Consider the following 22048-nt stretch of genomic DNA (forward strand, 5'->3'; position numbering starts at 1 on the left):
ACCATTTCGTTTTGTCTCTGCAAGAGGTGCTTAAAATGACAGGCATCACTCTCATCCATTTAGGTTTTGTCCAGTATACTGCTGCCTTCTGCTTCAGCTGGCTTTTGGTTTTATCACCCATTCTGCCTGAGGATTTGCACGGTAGACGTCTAGCATGAATGCATCTGGATCCAAACAGTGCTGACCTGAAAGAAAATTGTCAGCCATGAATCATAGGATGTTCTGAGCACACAGAGACAGAACTGTGTTAAAATGTCCTTGAACATTCATCTGACTTGCAGACAGCAAGCCTAGTTTGGTGTCTCCATCCAGCTAACAACATCCCTGGATGCAGAGAGGGTCTTTGGTAAATCTGCCAGTGATTTTACTCTGTGACAGTCATGAATGCACTGTCACTTCCAGGCAGGAAGTCCTGCATTACACTGAGTGATGGACAAGACATTTAGTCAAGTGGTGAGTAAAATCTGTTTAGAAGCATCAACAACTGTTAGTGTAAAATGGTACAGTACGGGGGGGTGGGGGGGGGGGAGAGGTTTATTTCTTTGGATTTACGGAGCTGGGATTACAACTCTCTGACTTCTACACTATTTTTAAATGCTGAAAAGGTAGCTCTGTAAACATTGTGTTACCACACGGTAGGATCTTGTGAAGAAATGCAGGGACTCTAACAAGTTTTTTGGGAGTTGCCAATTTGCTGGTTAAAAAAAAATTCTCTGCACTCCGGCTTTTTCATTAGCCGGTGATTAGGAATTTGTGGCTGCCTTTGCCAGAATGAGGATTTCGTGCCTTTTAGTTGAGTAATAAGGCAATAAATTCTAGAGTTAAGTTGATTTGTTGGACTATGTTGCATTTACATGGGGTAATGAAGTCATTTCACTGGTGAGGTTACTTTGCTGTGACACAAGATTATGGTAAAATTTTTGTACTGTTACTTATAAGGTCACAGGGGTCCTAATGATTTTATTTAAGTGAAAGCAATATAAATGAATTAATGCATAATCAGTGGACTAAGGTACCCTGAAGGATCTAGGACTATAAAAATGATTTTAAATGAAGGTGCAAATTAAATGTTCCAATTTTTTGGAAGACCATGGTAGGAATACTTGGGATTGTTTCACAAGGCCTTTAGGATTTTTTTTTTTTTTCTGTTTTGGCATCAGCTGGTCATCCAGTTTGGACAGGCAAAACAAATCACTTACGTAATTTAGTTTTGTGTTATCATCAGTAATAAAGACTGATTCCTGATTGCTGCTGAAGTATGTGTGTGATGTTTTGTAATAACTTTAGAAAATCTAGAAGAAATAAGTAATAATCTAATCAGATAATTCACAACTGACTCCAAACAGCATCCAGAATTTTGGTATGAACAGACAAAGGAGAGAGCTGGGATTGTGTAATATTCAATTAAAATATGTTTTTTGACCTTAGGCCAGAAACTTGTAGGGCAAGCTACTGTTGCTGTTATTGTAAGAAATGTCACTGCATGAAACAGAAGAAGACAAAAGCCCTATTGCAAGGAATTTGCAATCTAAATAAAGCACACAGATGTGAGTATAGAACACCCATACATGCAGGGGCTGAATTCAGAGTTCTGTGGGTTTTTAGTGGTGGGAGGTTAACACTCACATACAGTAAGAAAGAAAGAGGTCTTGGAAAAAGGCTTGATAGCAAGGTAGAATGTGCTTGCAAGAGGAAGGCTAAGGATCCTAGCCAAGGAAAAATGCTCAGTTACAAGAGCGAGAGAGGTAATCAAAAGGTCAGATGAATTTGGCAAAACTGTAAGAAGTGCTGCTGAGATCCAGCCGCTGGCTTCATTCTCTCCTGTGGGGTGCCCCTCCTGACACTCTGGAGTCGGAATAAATAATGACATTGATTCTAACAGATTTTGGGTCAGGCTCCTTTCCTCCAAATGGACTGAAGGGTAGGAGAGACCCAGCTGTGTCAAAACAGTGTGTGCCCTGAGGTGTTTTAGGAGGTTAAGGACATTCAGAATTAATTTTTAAAATTGAGACCTACCTATATTTCCTCCAATTTCATGTAAACTTTGGATTTGGCCTCTCACGTTCTGTGATGATCCACGGCTACGATGGAAAAAAACCTTTCAGTTTGACTTTCTCTTATAAACACTGCCTTATCACCCATCATCTGTGGTAAGCTAAAATTTGATATCTTTTCCCTTGTGAACGGACTTATGGAAACCAACAACTTCTACCAAATGGACCAATGCAGAATAATGAATCTGCTACAGAGACAGGTTACTGCATCAGTCAACCTTCTATTATTAAATATTTAAATTTAAATATTTAAAACCCATTTATTTTATATTATTTTTTTCAAAGAACAGAATTATATGGTAACATGGGAAGACTTTGCAGAAAAGATTTTCAGACACAATTTACCATTTCCCATAACTGTTAATAATTATTATCTTACAGAAATAGAAACATTCTAGACTTATGGATAGACATAAAACAATCCCTTTGTTCTCTATGTGGCAAGTCTATAAAAACATGTTTAATGTACATCTTTAGTAGTGGTGTAAGGGAGGGCAGATTGATTCTGTATAAGAGCCAATTATTAAGTAAAATAAAAAGAGTAAGATAAGTGGTTAAAATTTCGTGGACCAACATAACCATACATTAGCAATTTTAGATTAGAAAAAGAATTCTTGTAACACAATGAATTTTCGAAGAGGGAACAATCTATTCATTTATAGTTCTGACATTGTTGTTCAGGAAAAACAAAGTGTTCTGCTTTACCCACCTGTTTTCACAGTGGAATCGAGCCAGGATGTCTTTGGCTTTTGTTTGGCTGTTGAGCTGAATTGCCATAGAGACTTTTGAATGCAGTGGAGCATAAACTCTTATCACCCCTTCGGGTATGTCAGACTGCAAGTATGGAGGAAAAGTGACAGCTCCCTAAAATCAATATTCAATAGAGTAAGTCTAAGGCAAATGTTGCTCTAGCTCAACTTGGAAGCAGTTCTGCAACCTCATTTGAGGTTGCTTGCACAACTCACTGTCCTGTACTCACTTGGCTATTCAAAAGACATTTACACTCATACAAATGCAAATTTGTAGACACAAATCAGATAGAATACAAAGACACAAACTCTTTGGTAAGTAGCACATAAATGCACACAGGGTAAAGCCCTTGGATTCTAACTTTAACTTATTTCTGTTAACATTGGTCAGTAAACCAACTGCTTATTTAAAAACATAAAAATTATTAAGAATATCTGTTCTTCCTTCTAAAGATGAAATTCTCCTGAGGCATAAAGATCTAGTTCTCTGTTTCTGCTTCCTGTATCTTCAACTAGACTGAAGTGTGTGTACAGTAAAACATCAAGTACCATATGGTTTCTGTTAATTTGAAATTTGACCTTGTGTAGAGTTCAAATGATCATCTATGAAGTTTATGCACTCTTCCATGATTAATGGTGGATAAATCAATTAGCAAGGTTTGCATTCCAGTTCTAATCCAGTTAATACCATGCTGACCAGAACACAATAGTCTCTCCAGTCTCTGTCTCTGTGTAATTTAGAACATCTGAGACCTGGGGATTGTGTTAAGTGCTCTCAACATTAAACTCAGTTATCCAAACAGAGTTTGCCTCCAATTTACCCTTCATATTTCAGCTCCTTGCCATGGCTACCCTCATTTTTATTGGATGTAAAGCAATTACTCCGATCAATGGACTTGTCTTCCCAAAGGTGCAATGACTTCAATAATTGACTCTCCTCAGAGAAGAGTCTGTCTGTGTTCATTCCAGGCTGATTTTAACTTTGCAGAACAGTAGTCTGCACTGCCATCTCTGTCTCCATCTGCAGCACCAATGTACGGCCTACCCCACCTAAAATCCTTCAGTCACTGCTGGCAAATTCTTGAGAAAGGTGAATTAGAATGGATTCACCATTCATACATAACATTTATCTTTCTACCTTTTTCCCTATACATTACCTTCTGTATGTCTTCTCCTGTCTGTACTAGGTGGCTCATTCTCTATTTCTCATAACCTTGTGACATCATTCCTTCCTAATTTGTCTTGTCTTTTGTTCTTCAAGACTATTCTTCAACAACTATAGAGTCCTTTATTGTTTCCTTGATTGCTTCCCTTACACTTCACCAGTTTTTATTCTTTTACACATTAATGGAAGACTTAAATACTTCCTCTCCAGGTTATTAAAGGTAGTTACTACATGGAAGTATATATAAGTTGACATAGGGACTGTGTATGTTGTGCATAGAGACATGACATGTCTTGCTGCCCAAACTGTATGTTGTACCTGAAACATAAGATAATTTTAGTTGCCTGTCAAAGCAGCATAACCCCAAGTAAATTCCTAATCTCTGTTTCTAGGCAGTAGATAAAAGTTTGTGGCTTTAAGACCTTCCAAAACCAGGTTTTTCTATCAGATTTTCTTAAGTCCAAACTGCTTCTGGAGCCCTGAAATCCTCAAAAGTATCCACCTCTCTCCTCCAACTATGCAGGGAATAATAACACTACCTACTTCATAGGACGCTAAACATTTAGACTCAGTTTAGTTGTCTATGTGTCCTGGTCCTCGTCCAGAGACCTACCCTAGGGACACTCTGGTAGGCAAACTGAATTTTCTCTCTGCTAACAAAGTTAGTGCAAAGCTCTAAGACTAAAGATTGCAAGGAGAATATCAAATGGCCTGTACCATGACATGGATAAATGCAATTAATCCTAATGAGCACCATCTTACTACTCAGCCACGGATCCATGGATTCATTGAGTATCTACAAATCACTGCTGTCTGGGACAGTCCACATACAACCATTTCTTATGAAACAGCTTGGCAGCTTTGGCTGCTGGAAATCATTCTGCCTTCCTTACCTTTTCTCAATCAATTCCCAAAACTTTGTCTTATCAGAGTATTGGACTGGGAAGCACACCTTTCAAGATAACTCTCAGATCAGCTTATTTTGTATGGCAAAATTTCCTCCCCACACTCAGAATATTTCATGAGATAAAGGAGGGAGGGTGTTTAAAGCTGCCCTTGAAACCTGTATCTTTTTATCACACCTCTGGTCTTTCAGGTCTCTCCCGTTCCATGGTCTTTCTCCTCAGAAGTTTTCTCACTCCTTTGTCAAACATCAGCTGTCTCTTGCTGTTGTTCATTGCTGCCTCATTCATTTTTCTCACTTGGGAAATCAGGAAGGATGGGACCTAGAGGAAGGAAACCAGATCTGAGAATATACAGTAATTTTTCCCCAAGGTGTTGGGTTTTCAGAAGGGCACCACATTTTAGGCAGCAGAAACTCTGTTTATTCCTAGAAGATATATGTAATCAGTAGCTCCCTCTAACAACCTACAGTTATTCCTTTGGTGAAAGCATAGATCATCCTTCGCGCCATATGAAACTTTAAAGTTATGTTTGCATTTGCAGGAACTTTATCAAGAGATAAGTCTTTGCAATCCCCATTATACCCTCCCTCTGTTATAAGCAAACAAGCTGAGACTATCAATATCTTTAGGCTAACCTTCAGAAGACCAAAAAGGGACATGCTTTTGTCCAATTTTATAGTGAGCTAGACGTCAAACAGACATCTAATCACATTCAAGTTTAGATGTATCACCTACACATCCAGAGTAAATCATACTTCTATGCATCACTCCGTACAAACATGGTTTGGGAGATGTACTTCCAGAAGGCAATTGATGCTAAAATAGAAGTCTTAGATAAGTAAGGTAGCTCTCAATCCAGAAATATATATCAGGGTGCCTCATTCTAGATATGGAAGACTCCAGTCAGTTTCCAAAGAAACTGTTTCTCCTTGGAAGGTCAGTTTATCGTGATTTCTGCACATCTCCTGGGTGCAGCAAAACACTGCACTGTAAAGGAACCATAAAGGGGGGAACCAGCAGTACTCACTGTCCACAGGATGTCCTGGTACCGGATTAAAAGCCTCACAATGTGCGCGGTGGTGGCGGCTGCTTGCATCTCTTGTTGGTTCGCACGTTTCCCTTTGTAGATGAAGAGGTTTGGTGCAACAATCATGGACACGTTCCACAAATTCATCTTGTTTTTCCCTTCATTAGCAACCACCTTCTTCAGGAACTGAAGAAAGGCCTGGGAAAAAGCAAAATTTGTTTAATCTCAGGAAATAATTTACTTCTGAAATGCAGCAGTTTCAAACGCACATGCCCAGCTTCCATATTTGCACTTGGAGGTGAAATATAGTGGGTTTTTCATTGTATTTGGATTACTCTGATATTTGTTGTTACAACAACCTGTGTCAACCACAGAGGAATAGTTAATGTTATCAAAAATACACATTAATAAATTATCTATCACTTAGAGCATAATCCCAAATTTATAAGGCAAATACAGTTGACACTAAGGCTCTGAATCCTATAGCAGAAGTAAGATGTATTGCAAAGGAATAGTTACTTTCTTCATAGATTACCAAGGGTCCATTTTGATGTTTCTGGCCAATGCTTTTTATATCCCAGTCACTTGGGGTGATTAGTCTCTCTTCAAATCTGCACCAGCCCCACATGTAATACAACCCAAAATTTCTGCCAGCAACACCCAAACTTTTATTCTGGGATAACAAAAGCATGAAGAGCTAAGTGGATGTTCAATGATGTAACTTCTGCATATGCTTGGCAGAGTCAAAGGAAAATAATTTTCCCTTTTGAGAAGAATTTTGCTTGAATGATTAAAAAGCATAGACTGCAGCTATGGTTACAATTGGGGTCTACCAATGAATCCTTCTGCAACATTGCTCTGGTTTCAGCTGGGATAGAGTTAATTTTATTTCTTGTATCTGGTACAGGGCTGTGTTTTGGGTTTAGGATAAGAATAATGTTGATAACATACTGATGTTTTAGTTGTTGCTAAGCACTGTTTACACTTGGTCAAGTGTAATCTTTAGCTTCTCATGATGCCCTGCCAGCAAGGGGGCTGGGGCTGCACAAGGACTTGGGAGGGGACATGACCTAGAGTGCTGACTCCCAAGGGATAGTCCACACTGAGCATTGTGCTCAGTATCTAAACTGTGGGGAAAACTGGTGTTGGCCCACTGCTCAACAACTGGCTGGGCATCAGTCAGTGAGTGGTGAAAAACTGCATTGTGCATCACTTGTTTCGTGTGTTCTAATTAATTAATAATTATTATTTTCGCATTCATTTCTGTTCTATTAAACTGTTATTGTCTCAACCCATTAATTTTACTTTTCGTTTCAAATTTTCTTCCCCATCCTACTGGGAGAGAGAAGGAGTAAAGGAATGGCTGTATGGTGGTGTGCTGGCTTTAGATGGGACAGAGTTAATTTTCTTCACGCTGACTGCTATGGGATTATGTCTGGGACTTGTGCTGAACACAGTGTTTATAATACAGATTTTGTTTTGTTATGGCTGAGCAGGACTTGCTTAGAGCCAGGGCTTTTTCTGCTTTTCATACTGCCACACTGCTGAGGTGCATGAGAAATCGGGAGAAAACAGTCAGGACAGGTGGCCAAAGGGATATTCCAGACAATGTTACATCATGCTCAGTGTAAAAAGGTGGAAGGAAGATGAAGGAAGGGGGTGGCTTTTTGAGTGATGGCATTTGTCTTCCCAATTAGCTGTTACATGTGATGAAGTCCTACTCCCCTGGTGATGGCTGAACATCTGCCTGCCCACGAGAAGTTCTTTTTTTTGCTCTGCTTTCATGAACACCTTTTATTTTTCCTATTAAATTACATTTATCTCAACTCATGAATTTTCCAGCTTTTACCCTTCTTATTCTCTCCCTGATCCCACTGACTGGGGGAACAAGTGAGAAGCTGCACGGGCTTGTTTGCTGGCTAGGGTTAGACCATGACAGGTATTAGCTGCCTCTTGGTTAAACCACAAAAACCACACCATTAAAACCACTGTCTTTGTACTCTGACATAGCAATTAAAACATTTTTAGAAATGCAAGAATTAAAAAGTAGAAACTGTATTAGAGAAGTTTCTAAAATCTCATTATAGACAAGAGAGTGGAGCTGTGGATAGAGTTTTGTCATTATTTCTATTTTTGTAGACAAGCCTAAGTAATATTATTAATAATATTAATATATTATTATTAATAAAGTAATAATTAAGACGTGTTTTACATATGTAGCTCTATACCCAAATGACCTTTGGTAACAGAAACAACCCCCATTCTTTACAGAGCACTAGTAAACCTCCAGGTGCTATGAAGACAGTTGTCATTCTTGTCCCTTGTTACTGTATACATAAACAGAGGTAGAGAAGGCACCTGAACTCCTAACATTGTATCTAAACTGTCCAGTGAAAGGCTTTCAGAGGTGGGAGACCTACATGGTCTGATGAGCAGGGGACCTGAGGAAATGTCTGGAAGCTCCCAGGAAGCTTGTTTGCTCCGGTTCCCTTGATGCAGAAACAGGCCCAAAGATGCACCAGTGTCTCTTAGAGTCAGGATACAGCTACAGTCAGATCTGGGAGCTCCCAAGCATCTAAAATGCTTGTAGCCACTGTGCTTGTATCAGGAAATAGTACATGGGGGTGGGCATGGGTTTGTAAGGCAAGTCAGCTGAGGGTGAGCTCCTGACATCTGTTCTACAGATGCGTGTTTTCACTTTGGTCTACATCCTACAATCTGGTCCAGTGCCCTGGAAGCCCTTCCAGTACCAGGAGTGCACTAGGCAATCTCCTAGAGGGCAGCTTCTCTTTTAAATTCATCCTGGAGAATTTCAGTTACACAGAAAAATCCAGAAACTGGACCTCCTTTGTCCAGACTGAGGAATATGCCTCTTTGAAACAAGTGCTCCACAATAATGACGCCTGAGATCTGCAGCTGGATAACCCCAGAAACTATTTCTTAATTGCCTGTAAAAGAAATGACAGCCAGGAAATTTGAACATCTTTTCAAGGAAATAATCAAAACCACACAAGAATACTTTCCTGGTGTAGCATCTGAAAAAAATGAGTTTCTCATTTAAAAGTCAAAAGCACTACAGATGGCAGGTGATAGCAAATGAAGAACTTACCTTGGCTGTGTCTCTGTTGGCTTCAGGCATCAGCATGATCAACAGATGCAAAGCTTGTAGTTGTAGCTTGATCTTGGAGATTTCTAAGGACATGAATAATTAATGCTTTTGAAATCCCAACTGCAATTGGTTTGTTCTAAAAACCTTGTGTGTCAGCAGTTCTAGAAATACCAACTTGTGCCCGGTTGAGACTAGATGCTTAGGTGATGATTAACCATACACTTTCCCCCAAATATAAAATCACCTTAAAGAGTGGGATTTTCTCTCATCACCTAGGATCTCTGTCACATGGGGACACAAGGCACTATAAAAATTCTATCTACGCAGTAACAATCCAGTATTCTTTAGTATTAGCTAGCTTCTCATAGATATTTGTGTTTGTTGTAGGGAATAAAGTCACTTTATTCTGCACAGACATCTCCTGTTCAGCCTTCTCCAAACTCCTGAGCCGTTGTAACTGGATGCAGCCTGAGACCCACAAGGAGCACACTCAGGTATGTGAAGTTATGGGAAGATGTCACCTCCTTCTGCCCTTTAAGCTACTCATGGAGACACTGAAAGCATGACTGCAACCTTATGTAAAGACCCTCAGTTTTCTGCACCAATTTGCTCATAAATTCACCATTCTGAGACTTACAGTCTGTCCTAGCTCAAGTGACTTTATAATGAAGTCAAGTATGGCAAGGTACAACTGCATTCTTCCTGGAAGAGAAATGTACAAAATGTACTAAGATTGAGAGTATGTACACTCAAAACAAAGCCCAGCTGCCTGAACCTTCTTGTGCTCACACATATCTCTGTACCAATGGTCTGACCTCAACATAAATAAAATAGGTCAAGTAAGTCCAGTAGATAAAGGACAGTGATTTGAGTTTACCTTGCAGAAATTTTCATTTGTGAAACCTACAGTTAATGTGAATCAGAGTCTATATATGAAAGTCATTATTCAGTCATCGTTTACTCATAGGTTTCAAATTTTACATTGAACAGTTGCTTTGTTCACACAACAAGCCTGAGCTATTAGCTGAATGCAGACACTTTTCTCATTTGAAAACAGAATCTTGAAGAAAATTCAAATATTTAGGCAAAGCACTGAGTCTGTTTTTCTCTCTACTTCAGAGGCAGAAAAAAATCACATGACTTTTCTCTATATACTTCAGAGAGAGAAAAAATATGTCTACTCTTGCATTTTCTCATATTATCAGTCCATACAAACTCCATTTCTACATACTTTCTACTAGCGTGATGAATGCAGGCAGATATTCTACTGTGAAGAGTGGGCTCGGGAGCTCTCTAATAAACATTTTCAGCAGTCCCGCTGCATCGTTATTTCGTACTTGGTCCCAGTCAAAAGCATCTTCATAAAATTTTGCCTCAAGTTCTTGACGGAGATTCTGAAAGGTAAAAGAAACATTTGGCCTTCAGTCATTGCTGCTGATCCAGCAGTTTATGATCACTTCAGAAATTATAAGCATCAGGTGGGATTGTACAGCATTTGAGCTAAAGCAGCCCTAAACCAGTGACAGCCAAGTGGAGTTCAGAGCAGGTTAACAAGAAAAGTTCCTGCAGATGTTTGGCAACTCAGGCTAAATTAGTTTGCTATAGCTAGATTTCTGCCAGTGAAGAATCTGAACCATCTTAAAAAGCTAGGCAATTTTGTGCAATGTCTTAAAACTAGAAGCAGAAAGCTCTGTTAGCACAGCTGTTCTTTTTGTTTAAAACACTCTCCAGAGTAAGCCACAAAGGAGTGGTGTTTCCTCCTCACTGCCAGTGAACTTGCTAAATAGACTGAATCCATGGGCCTTGAGCAAATGGCTTAAAATTCAGGTCCTCCCATTTTTGAAACGAAGTTTTATGTTAGGATAATTATAGCTTGATTTGATCAAATTGTAGAAAAATAAAGATACAAAACCATTACTGTTAGAAAAACTTTAATGCATAAAGCCCTCTCCAAACCTCTAAAAACACAGGAGAGGTCTAAGACAGAATTGATGATATCATTTTGGGCTCCCCATTTAATCCCCTTGTTCTCCAATGGCAGCATCCTACTCCATAACAGAGGTTAGTTTAGTTCTGGAGGGTCATTAGCCAGTGTTCAAAACACGTATGTGAAAGGAAAATACTCAGCAAGGTTCCTAGTAGGAACAGGATTTGGCTTCAAACCCAGATCACTGTTTAAAAAATGCAAGCTCCTCAAAAAATTGTTGAGTTAAAAATATTGAAGGACAGTATTTTAATATAAGGATATCTATAAATAATGCAGATTTCACAATTATTACTGGCAAAACACTGTCCTATCCATAGGAAGTCTGTTGCTGCTTTTTATGAGACCATTTATGACAAAATACATCTGCAGAAAATATTCGGTTTCAGATCATGATTTTTTCAGATGTACTTTAATATTATGCAAGAAGTTCAGTCCATTCAGGCAAAGCTTTTAAAAATGAATTCTGTTTGCCATGTCTCACATGAATGGAAGGAAATTACATATCAAGTACAGTCACACATAATGAAGTAGAATGGCTGCACAGACGGAAGTAGAAAGTCGTTCAGGATTTGGCATAAAATGTTACAGTCTCATTTTTACTAGCACATTTCACTGCTTTTAATCTGGGCTATCTCAGCTTCCTCTGTATTCATATCCTTTGCACATAATCAATACAAACACCTAGATTGAATTCTCTCCTGTAACTGACTGGAAATGTGGAACAGAAATCCTCACCTCGTCAAAAGTACAAGAGGACAGAATTCTACTCCATATTTTTTTGCTGAGAACTGGGGAAAAGCCACAAAAATAGAAAGAAAGGTTTTGGAAACACAAATACTTTTTATATATACACATATATATATACACTTATATATCTATATATCTATATTTAGATATATATATTTATCTCCACACAGGTAAGCATTTTATACACTCAATTCCCTCTCTCCCCTGCCTCATATACATGTATCTATGTATGCATCTAATACTTTTAAAATATGTGTTGCATTTTTTTTTAACATGATTGATCCTTCACTAGACTACCATGCAGTTTTGGTTCACTGGAGCTTTTGTTACAGAGGAAAACTTGTATTGATTTTTTTTATTCTTTGTTTTATAGAAGAGTAACCTTTAATCACTTCCATATGCCTTTTCTTTCTCCAAACAAGACTGAAATAAAGTTTGAATGCCCTCAAGTCTCAATGTCATAATAATGCATGAAGGCTTTTGAAGGATGAAATCTGGATCTGCTTTGAAAAAATCTCTCTCTTTCTCATTGGTTTGTTGGCCAGACTCAAATGAAACCAAAACTCAAATAATTTAAAATTTTCATATGGGCAGTTTAACTTAACATCTAGTATAGAGGAGCTGCATATGAAGTTGTATCTCACAGCAGCTCCCAGAATACAGCTGGGAAAAAGAAGTGGGCAAGACACAGTACAGTGTTTCCAAAGAATATGAAAATAATTGAATTAAAGCACAGCCCTGCTGTGTAATATCCACGGGAAGGCTGGAAAAAATTGAGATTGAGTGAAATAACATTCAAACATTTGTACGAAAAAATGAGGAAGCTGAAAAGTACAGTAGTACAAGTTAGGAGCTCCCTTTTGCAAGATGTAGCACTTTACAAGACTGGGTACTTTCATCAATGCACAGAGTCAAAGGAGCTGGGATGCTGCTGCCTGTCTTTGATGTGTTTCATGTAATGCTGCCTTTTCTTCTTCAGCCATTTTCTGTGATCCTCAGCCCACCCAATTGTTTAGCAATTCCCAACATTTGTGTGGCTGCCGCAATGCTGAGACTTCCTGCTTCAGAGTACAAAACTAGCTTCCTTGAGGATGAAAAAGTGGGAGTGGAATGCACTGTAAGGTGTTGGTTAAACCAGATCAAAAAAAGTCTAAGAAAAAGAAAAGAAAAATATGGGAAAGAGATGGACCCTACTAAGCCCAGGAAAAAAACCCAACCAACCAAAAAACTGCCTTGTTTTTCTAATTTGCCTCCTCCAGCTCCTGGAATGAAGTTGGTCTGGAGAAACAATTGCCAATATTACTGGCCCACAGTGCTAGGTTATTGGGTGCCAACTATACTGTGTTCATAGCCCACAAATAGCCTGTGAAAATCCAGTACTTCAGGCTGCCAGCAGTGAACAGAGGCCAAATTTCTCTCCCTTGGAACATGAAATTACAAGATCACAGATGAAAAATGAAAAATAAAATGACACAGAGGTTAAAATTACATAGAATAAGATCTTTATCTGATGTTCACTCAGCTTAGGAACTCTGCATTTCTGAAATAAGTTAAAACAGAGATAAGATCATAGCAATTTTGGATGACAGAGACATTCATTGAAAGGATGTCTCAAAGTTTTGTGGAGAAAAATCACATTGAACATCAAAACTGTGCTTTATATAGAATGCTAACTAATGCAAAGTAATAGACCAAATGGTCTGTGATTTATTGGTTCCCAGGAACTAATCTGACCTTTCACTGGCAAGGGTAGGAGTGCGGAGCTACACAGATCAGTATTCACATGCAGTTTGAATTTGTGTGCATGCTGCATTATTTTATATAGAGTCTGTGGTACAGAAGACGGAAAACTGGCTTGGGTGTATACCTTCACTCTGGAGGCAGATCCAGGAACCCGTAGAATTCCTTCCGTTTCCAAACCTGTTTCCTCAAGCTTGAGCAGCAGCTGACAGGAGGGACGGGGAAAAAATAATTAAAAAAAAAAATCCATGAAAATATTCAGAAGTGCTTAAAAATAATCCTGACTTTCTTTTCAAATTAGGTTGAATCCTTTAAACTAATCTGAAGGACATACACATACATTTCTATGGAATCAGCTAATGAAATCCAACCAGATCATATCTGCCTAATTTGTCTCCACAGTTCTGATCCTGAAGTAAGAAGTATGCAGAGTATAGGAAATTGCTAATGCAACAGGCCCCTCTGTCCTTGAGAGTTGGCACTGCTATAGGACAATTAACACATAAATGTATTAATGAAAAACTTAAACACAATGCTGTTTTGAAGGAAAAATAACCTCTGAGAATGTTTAAGTGTGCCCCAAGGAGCACAATGGAAAGGTCTGTAGATAACATAGATTTTTTGGAACTGAGAACTCAGATTAGAAAATGATCCCAGGATATTTTATTTTGAAATTTCTGTGAATACAGGACTAAACTTTCCACTCCAACTGGTCATTAAAAAGAAAAAAAAAAAAAGAAAAAAGAAAAAAGAAAAAAGAAAAAAGCCAAGGTTTGATTTTACATAATTTTGAATACTGAGGAAAAAAAAAATTCCCAGCATTTAATCATATAGCTCTGGATTTTCACCATCAGATCTGCTTCCTGCTCTAACCCTGATTCTTCTAATTTCCAATGTTATCTTGACAGGGCAGCAGTGGAGCTAATTGCAAAGTCATGTAAATACTCAAGTTGTGTCAGTCTTTCCTCTGACATGCCCAAACACTTCTCCTTTTGTCACTATTTACAGGAAAACCTGCTTCCATTTCAGGCCTATGTAACTCTGTGCAATTGCACACGTATTTGTGCCTCTGTACCTGCCTCCAAGACATCCACAGGGCATCCCTCCATGGCCAAATGTCTCATTTAAATACACTTGTCTTGTCATACAAACCTCAATGAAATGATATCACTTCCATTCTGGAAACAGTAGCTAATAACTATAGTTTGAATTAATGTGAAATTACAACTCCTGAGACAACTCATCTCTGCCACTTCTGCACACACATAATTTTGCTTGTTTCTCTATTTAATGAAAAAGGAGAAACAGAAAGACATTTTTTCCCCAAAGTTTCCTGCGTGGTATTGCATAATTACAAAAATCAAAATGCGTTCCATCTGCAGATAAAAAACCAAAAAAGGAGATTTTCTCTCCTTGGCACAAAGTTTTCAAACCACAGAATTCAGTCTGTAGACACCTGCCAGTCTCTAATGCCTGTCAGAAACTTCTCTTATCTGATGACTCTTAGAGTGTCAATGTAAATGGTGGAAAAGCAAATCCTAGTGACCAAGCAGGTCAAGAGATACTCACTTTTTGGAAAATAAGAGGTACTTTTATTCCAGGAACCTTCTTCTGATCATTCTCCAGCAATACAGTGAGAGGGACTCCGAAAAGACCATTCTCTTAAAAACAATAACAATAAATGTGAAAAGGAGGAAACACGGCCCCGTAACCATCTCCTTTCAAAGCTGATGGACATGGAGGTGACTGCAAAGGGGATGCCACACACGGTACCTCGTCCCCGCACCCTCTCCATGCGGTTCCTCTTCAGCTCCACGCCCAGCGCATCGTAGAAGGCCGTGAGCTCGATCAGGGAGAGGTAGCGGATCTTCTTCATGTCTTCGGGAGAGAGGTCCCCCACCTCCGTCAGTCCAAAGCGGCTCTTCCGGACAATGAACTTCTGCAGCAGAGATGGAGGGTCACATCCTTATTTGCTCAAAAGTTACAGGGAGTGAATTTTTGTTTTAAACGAGATGCGTGTATGTGATTGGAGGTCGTGTTCAGGTAGATGGATAACAATAAAGAGATGAACTGTTGTGGGCTTGATATTTCTGAGTCTGAGAGATTTTAGCCTGCTAGCAGCTGCTAACTTTTTCGCAAGGAAAATTTTTGCTATAAAGTTTCTTCTCAAAACAATCTTGGCAAACAACTATCCTTTCTCAAAACAGTCTTTCTCCAGGTGGTGTTCTGCTGTTTCTCTAGTCAACCAATGGGATCAGAGAGGTGTCATTCTTATTCACCAATCATGTTAAGTTTGTACTGGAACACCTTATAAAAGGTAGTGAGAATTAGAAAATAAAGCCTTCTTTTTCTATGCTCTTTGCCTTCTAAAATATTTGGAGTCTTTCTTTCATGTCCTACAGCAACAAACTGTAGCCCTATAGATTGGTCTGGTATGGTGACATAGCTTGCATCACCTGAACACAAAACTGAGCTTCTTGCTCACCATGCTCGCTTGCAGTTTGACTGGGAAATGGTGCTGGAGCACCTCAGTGCCTGTACTCCACCTGGGACAAATAAGTTACATGCTTCTTTAAAAGTTTTGCCCAGTTTCAGCAGGATGTAGTATTTTGCTCTGCTTCTGCCTTCCCCAAAACATCTCTGAGTGCTGTTGAAGTGGCTGACACAGTTCATAATGGGTGTGGTTCTGTAGCAATTGTGTGTGTGTGTGTGTGTGTAATGAATCCATGCCTGCTTTGCATAATGCTATTAATTTATGAGGTTTTACAGGGGAGTTCAAACTAAAGATCTGAGGAAAAGCCCAGAAGCAAAATTACTTAGTCCAGAAACCAACCTGCCAACTTAGTGCTGTTTTTCATTACTCAAGAAAGCTTAGAAACAGGACTCCCAGCAACTAACAGATAGTTAATTCAAGTAGACTTGAACTAAACAATACTGAATAATTCGGGGGCATGTGAAGATGGATACATATTTCAGAAACTTCAGTGTCGTGGACCAGAGCCAGGAATGTTGCATCATGACAGATGAATTTGTACAAATGTCAAAAAGAACAAACACCCATCAGTTTCTGACATAATTGTTAGCCATAATAACAAAGTAACAGTAAAAAACATGCTTTTCAAAGAACTGAGGATCTTTGGTATTGTATGTTTTTTTAAATTTATTGTAATTTAAACCAGAAATTGTTATTCAGAGGCATAAGTAAATACTATTACAAATCATCTCCTTCCTTTAGGGAACTGAGTGGAAACCCAGCCTCTGGAAATGTTTTGCTTCTGGAGATTTCAGCTCAGTCCTTCATTTTTTTAAAAAATTTGGACTCAAAAGGTTTAACCCATCTTTAAATTAAGCCAGTAAGAAAACTGAGTAAGAAAAAGATAAACAAACAAAAGGTAAACAAACAAAAAAAACCCTAAATCAAATCAAAACAAAAATTAAGCTTACATCAGATTTCAAAAGCAAGAGGATACAAAGGACACCTAGATCATGTAGTTGAGGACTTCATAAACTAGATTGCATATGGTCTTTCAATAGGGGTTAAAAATAATTAAGGGAGAAAAATGTAGGGAATGGAACAACTTTTTTACATGCTGTTTGTGGCATTTTTAGCTCAGAATATTCCCTCCTTAGAATGCAGCAATTCCACTATTATCCTTGTTCCGAGACTTAATGTAACAAAAGCCATATGGAGATAGCCTTCTGAAGATATAAAAGACTAAAGAATATCTACACTTTTTGGTTCCAGTGATGCAAAAAGTGCAAAAGTAGTCAGAATGCAATAAACCACCTTGGAAAAAAGGAAAAAAAAACCCAGACTGTATGCATATATTTTCTGTGAGGAAAGTGAAAAAAAATTCTAAGCACTGCAAAACTGGTTAAAAAGGGTACTAAGAAGATTTTCCACAGTGGCTATTTGACTCCTATGGTCACTATGATGTGATGCTGTGGTTAATACAAATTTCGGGGCTGGCTGTTTTTCTCTGTCTTCTGTCACAATTTTCCAGTGGTTTTTCTTAGAGTGGCGTAATATGTTGGTTTGAAGGAGTCTGTGCTATCCTGAAATTAGATTACTAATGTTTTGGCTAAGGATCTTGTCTGATATTTTGTGATGTTGTTTCTACATGGAACTGTGCAGTGTACTCAGACTAGTAGTTCTGTAATATCTTCAACTAAGTCACATGGACCATGGTTCCACACTGGAGAAATCACATGTACTTTGGGGAAATCCCTATGCTCCTGGGGATGTCAAGTTGACTCTTGTAGGAGTCAGGGGACTCCCTGCAGCAGGAGACATGCTATTTTATGATATATAATATCTCTCTGTGCAGCTCTGTACACACCATCAGTGAAGTTGGTTATGTTGCCAGACTTGCCCTGGAAAAGTGTGATGTTGCACTGCCTTCAGTGTAGCCCCATTGTCCCACCATGGGGAGGAGGGACTGTCCTGAATGTAGGTGATTGATTGCTCAGTGTAACAGAGCGAGAGATGATTTTTCTGCTGAGGCCCATTCCAGTCTGAGTCATTATGGGAAAAACCCAAATATGATGAGTGGAGGCAGATGAAGAAAGGGAAAAGCCAACATCAACAGCTATGATTGCTGACTTTATTCAGAAACACTCTGCAATGACTTGGCATGTTTCTTGTGTGGTCTTCTGAGCTCACAGAATTATGTCCTGCATGCAGAGCAGTTCAACTCCAGCACAATACTGGCATTTTCTAAAGCTAATCAATAATGAATGCACAGGTCCATGATACTGAATACAGCATCTTCTCTTCCCTCTTTGTCATCAGTTTCCCTGCTCTGTCAACTGGGAATTGTCTGTGCTGTTCTACAGAACAATTTGTGAGTGAATGTTTTGTAGTACAGGCCAAAATCACGATGAGTGCTTTACTCTCCACAGGACACCAAGTTATCCCCAGAAAACAAACCCTCAAACAACCAAAGACACAAAAAAAGCACAGTGATTTCACACAAGATATGTTATCTACTTGATATCTTATCATTCAACATAAAAATCTTACTTCTGCATCTCAGCTTCTTCTTCCTTGGTGGAATCTGAGATTAATAACTCACTAATTCTCAGATAATTCAATGTCTGTGTGGATTGTAACAATTTCAGATTAGTCTCGGACCCCAGGACATCGTGACACTCAGGCATTTTTTCCAAACACTTTACAACTATTTCATACATGTCACTAAAGAGGTGGTATTGGAAGCGCTAAATTAATGCTCCATTTTTCAGTGATGGAAGTTGTGAGGGCTGATGTAATTAGAAAATTGACTTCCATGACTTCATGAAATAATTCCAAATAATGGCACAACTGCTCAGTGCATGTCTGGTTGGATGATATGACAAATTTTCTTGAACAATTCATGTAGTATCTCCTTTAGTGTGAATACACCCAGTACTGACTGGACACAGCCAGTACTGCTGCAGGACTAAGGTTTGCTTTCCTCCTTTCAGCTGCAGAGCAATTTTAAATCCATATGTTAACAAAGGCAGATAATCTGTGGAGGAAAAAGTAGGAAAGCAGACCAGTAATGAAAATGATTGTTATTTTTAATGCCAATATGCAGTTTTTATTTCTGTGTGAAAAAACTGAGGATGATGTAATATTTTTGGAGTGAGTTACACATACTCGTCTGGGTGCACATGTAATTTAATGGGTACAAGCAAAAACCTGGCTTGGATATCCATATTAACTTTTGGAAACAATCACAGGCAGTAGGCAGGCACACTGAGAAGCCTCCACAAAGCACAGACTACAAAGGCCAGATCATGTAACTCCAGTGTGCTGGGGATTTAAAGCAGGAAATCTCTCTGTTAAGGAAAACAATCAAGGAAATATATGGAGAAGAAACTTACTGGCAAAGCCGAGTCTTCCTTTTTGAACCTCTGGTTTTTCGGCCACTCTTGGGTTTTTGGAAGGACTGTAATGGATTCTGAGAAAGAGACATCATAGGAGAGCTCTTCTGTTATGGATGGGCTGCCTTTATCTATTCCACAGTCTAGACAGCTCTTAGCTGAAAATAAGGGAAATTATATATGAATGATGAATTGCATTTAGTACAGAGACATTAAAAAATCAAATAAAAAAGACAAAATTCTTGAGAAAGTAATAAAGGAAGTGCTTCAAAGAGGAATTTCAGTGCAAACCACAGCATGTTCCTGTTTTGTCTTGAGGAAATAACCCCTTAGAAATAAAATCCCTATTTTCATTTTAGATGATTTAATTTGCTGTTTTCTGTGAGAAAGACAGTCAAGCTGGAACTTCCTGTTTATCAGGAATTACCAAGATTTTTACTCCATCCTTGTCTTCCCAGGCCGGCAAACTGTGGTGGCACTTGTGCAATGAACAATTAAAAATAAAAGATCTTGACAGAAAAATGCTTTTGACACAGTTTCTCAGGTTACTGATGAGTTATTTACAATCACAAGACATGTACATATATTTTATGTGGTCACATACATGTATTTCTCATTGTTGACAGTTTAGGTGTATAGCACGTAACAAGGCAAAATGTGCAGTATTCCAATTTGAAAAACACTGTATCTACTAGAACTTCTAGTAGATACTGTGAAATTACTTATTGCTTTTCTCTAAAATTATTTCACCTCCTTAAATTACTGGATGTCAGAGGAAAATTTTTATAATCAGTACAGTCAAGTCCAGAAATTTGCTATTGTCATGGAGGCCAAAGTGTGATAACATAAATGAGTTTCAGGGTTGCCAGCTTTCCTGATGGATCTCTAGTATCTTAGGTCAATTTTTAGTTTTCCTGTAAGGTTCAGCTCCAAAACCCAGTTGGGATGGAATCATAAATTTAATAGAAAGTGAAGCAAAATTTCAGCCCTCAGGACTGCAGAGAAGAATTTACTAACATGACAAAGTGTATTCAAAAGCCATGGCAATCAGAAAGTTAATTTAAAAACAGTACACATCTTACAAACTTGTGCATGACACGTTCTCCAAATCATTGCGTTTACAGTCACAGGGACTTTTTTGCCACACCACTTATTTTACAAGTCTGATATGAAAAAAGTTAAGTGGCTTCTGGTTTCTGAACTGTGACTTTGGTTGTTGCCTAGTGTCCAAGCCATTTAAGATGTTTTTCGCCTCTTTCCACCCTTGGACCTGGGATCACAGACTGCCCACGGTACCTCTGGGCATTTGCTCCCCATCTGTTTCAGCAAAACTTGCAGAGCAGAAGTATCAGCAGAGCAGGTTTTGTCATCAAGGAAAATGTCTCTTGCACTGTATCCAGAGGTTAAACATCCAAGGGACTCATTTAGAAATTTGGGTATTAATATCCCTTTAGTTAAGCCCTGAACAGTGGTGATGGGAAGAGCTTTCAAACTAAGAGGTTGACATTGGCATGGAAAGTTGCTGACAATTATCCAGACACTGAGTAGAGGAGAGCTATTACTTTCATTAGCACTGCCAATCACTGTCAGGGCAAAGCATTTAAGGGATAACACCATTCATAGATCAGAATAACAGGGCAGAACTAGGAAAATTAGAAATTTCTAACACTACAATTTCTGCAGTACTGGAGAAGAAATGTGGAGGAAATATGCCTCTTTGATTTGCAATGAGAGAATACACTCATTTTGGAGAAATTCTGCCTAATATTGCTTACAGATAATTTTTACATTCCCAGCCTTGCAATGATCAGCATTTTTCAGATGCTGGTGCCTCAAAGGCAGCAGTCTGTGTTTGTACAATGTTGGTCTTTAATGGGAAACTTTGGTTCCAGCATGACAATAAGCTGTCAATGGTTTTTAAGAAATATATGCAGCACTGCCCCAACAAGAAAGAGGGGACTAACCCCTGAACCACAGAAGGGTCTTTCTGTCTGTCATTTTACTAAGAGGAAGTGAACACTGGTTACATATTGTCATACTCACAGCTAACTGATTTCCAAACAGGCTTCTGCCCAGGAAGCTGGATGCCATTAGAAGATACTGGTGACACTGGAACTGTCTCAAATGTGGGCTGATAGGCAAGGAAAAATGATCAGACTGCAGTGAAGGCAAAAGTCTACGGACAGAAACTGCTACAGGTAAAGCAAAGATGTACCATTCTCAGCTTACATAACTCTCCTGACAAGATTAAACAACCTGTTGTGATTCTTCAGAGTATATTTTTCATAGCCAAGCCTGAGAATCAATCTTCCCCAAACTGCACAGATTTAGACCATGTGGAGGTCAGTAATATTGCAGCTTGCTGTACTTAATGAGTCCTGTCCGATAAAATGACTGAAATTAGCTAAGTAAATTGCTGTACAGAATTAGACTAACCAAAAGGTCCTCTGCAAATTGTAATTCATCCTGGCTTTAATAATTTTGACCACAAATCTTTCTAAAGACTCTCTGGCACGTGTTGAGTACCTTCGATTCCCAGAGACCTGTCAGAAATCAGTCTGCCTGCTACCTCTTGTGATTTGGGCACCAGAAAGTTATTAAAAGATGGATGTCCTCCCATAGGTTATACAATAATATTTTTTTCCATAATCAAATTTATTTATTTCCACTCCAGAAGTCTTTCTGCACTTTCACAGA

At 38.7% G+C, this 22048-nt stretch overlaps 1 protein-coding gene across 1 annotated transcript in view; it reads right to left on the reverse strand.

The window, feature by feature from the left end:
• ARHGAP28 (Rho GTPase activating protein 28) overlaps positions 1-22048 on the reverse strand; it is a 73197-nt gene continuing 51149 nt past the window's right edge. Inside the window, exons 4-15 of the mRNA XM_066329297.1 lie at positions 21395-21482; positions 19352-19509; positions 15257-15422; positions 15053-15144; positions 13611-13688; positions 10241-10403; positions 9010-9092; positions 5901-6098; positions 5051-5194; positions 2764-2918; positions 2017-2081; positions 1-185 (exon numbers count right to left, since the gene is read on the reverse strand). Of these exons, the coding sequence (XP_066185394.1) occupies positions 94-185; positions 2017-2081; positions 2764-2918; positions 5051-5194; positions 5901-6098; positions 9010-9092; positions 10241-10403; positions 13611-13688; positions 15053-15144; positions 15257-15422; positions 19352-19509; positions 21395-21482 (1482 nt within the window). The 3' untranslated portion in view covers positions 1-93. The remainder of the gene's footprint in view (positions 186-2016; positions 2082-2763; positions 2919-5050; positions 5195-5900; positions 6099-9009; positions 9093-10240; positions 10404-13610; positions 13689-15052; positions 15145-15256; positions 15423-19351; positions 19510-21394; positions 21483-22048) is intronic.

Source organism: Sylvia atricapilla, chromosome 1 (assembly GCF_009819655.1).
Source record: "Sylvia atricapilla isolate bSylAtr1 chromosome 1, bSylAtr1.pri, whole genome shotgun sequence".
NCBI classification, from domain to species: domain Eukaryota; kingdom Metazoa; phylum Chordata; class Aves; order Passeriformes; family Sylviidae; genus Sylvia; species Sylvia atricapilla.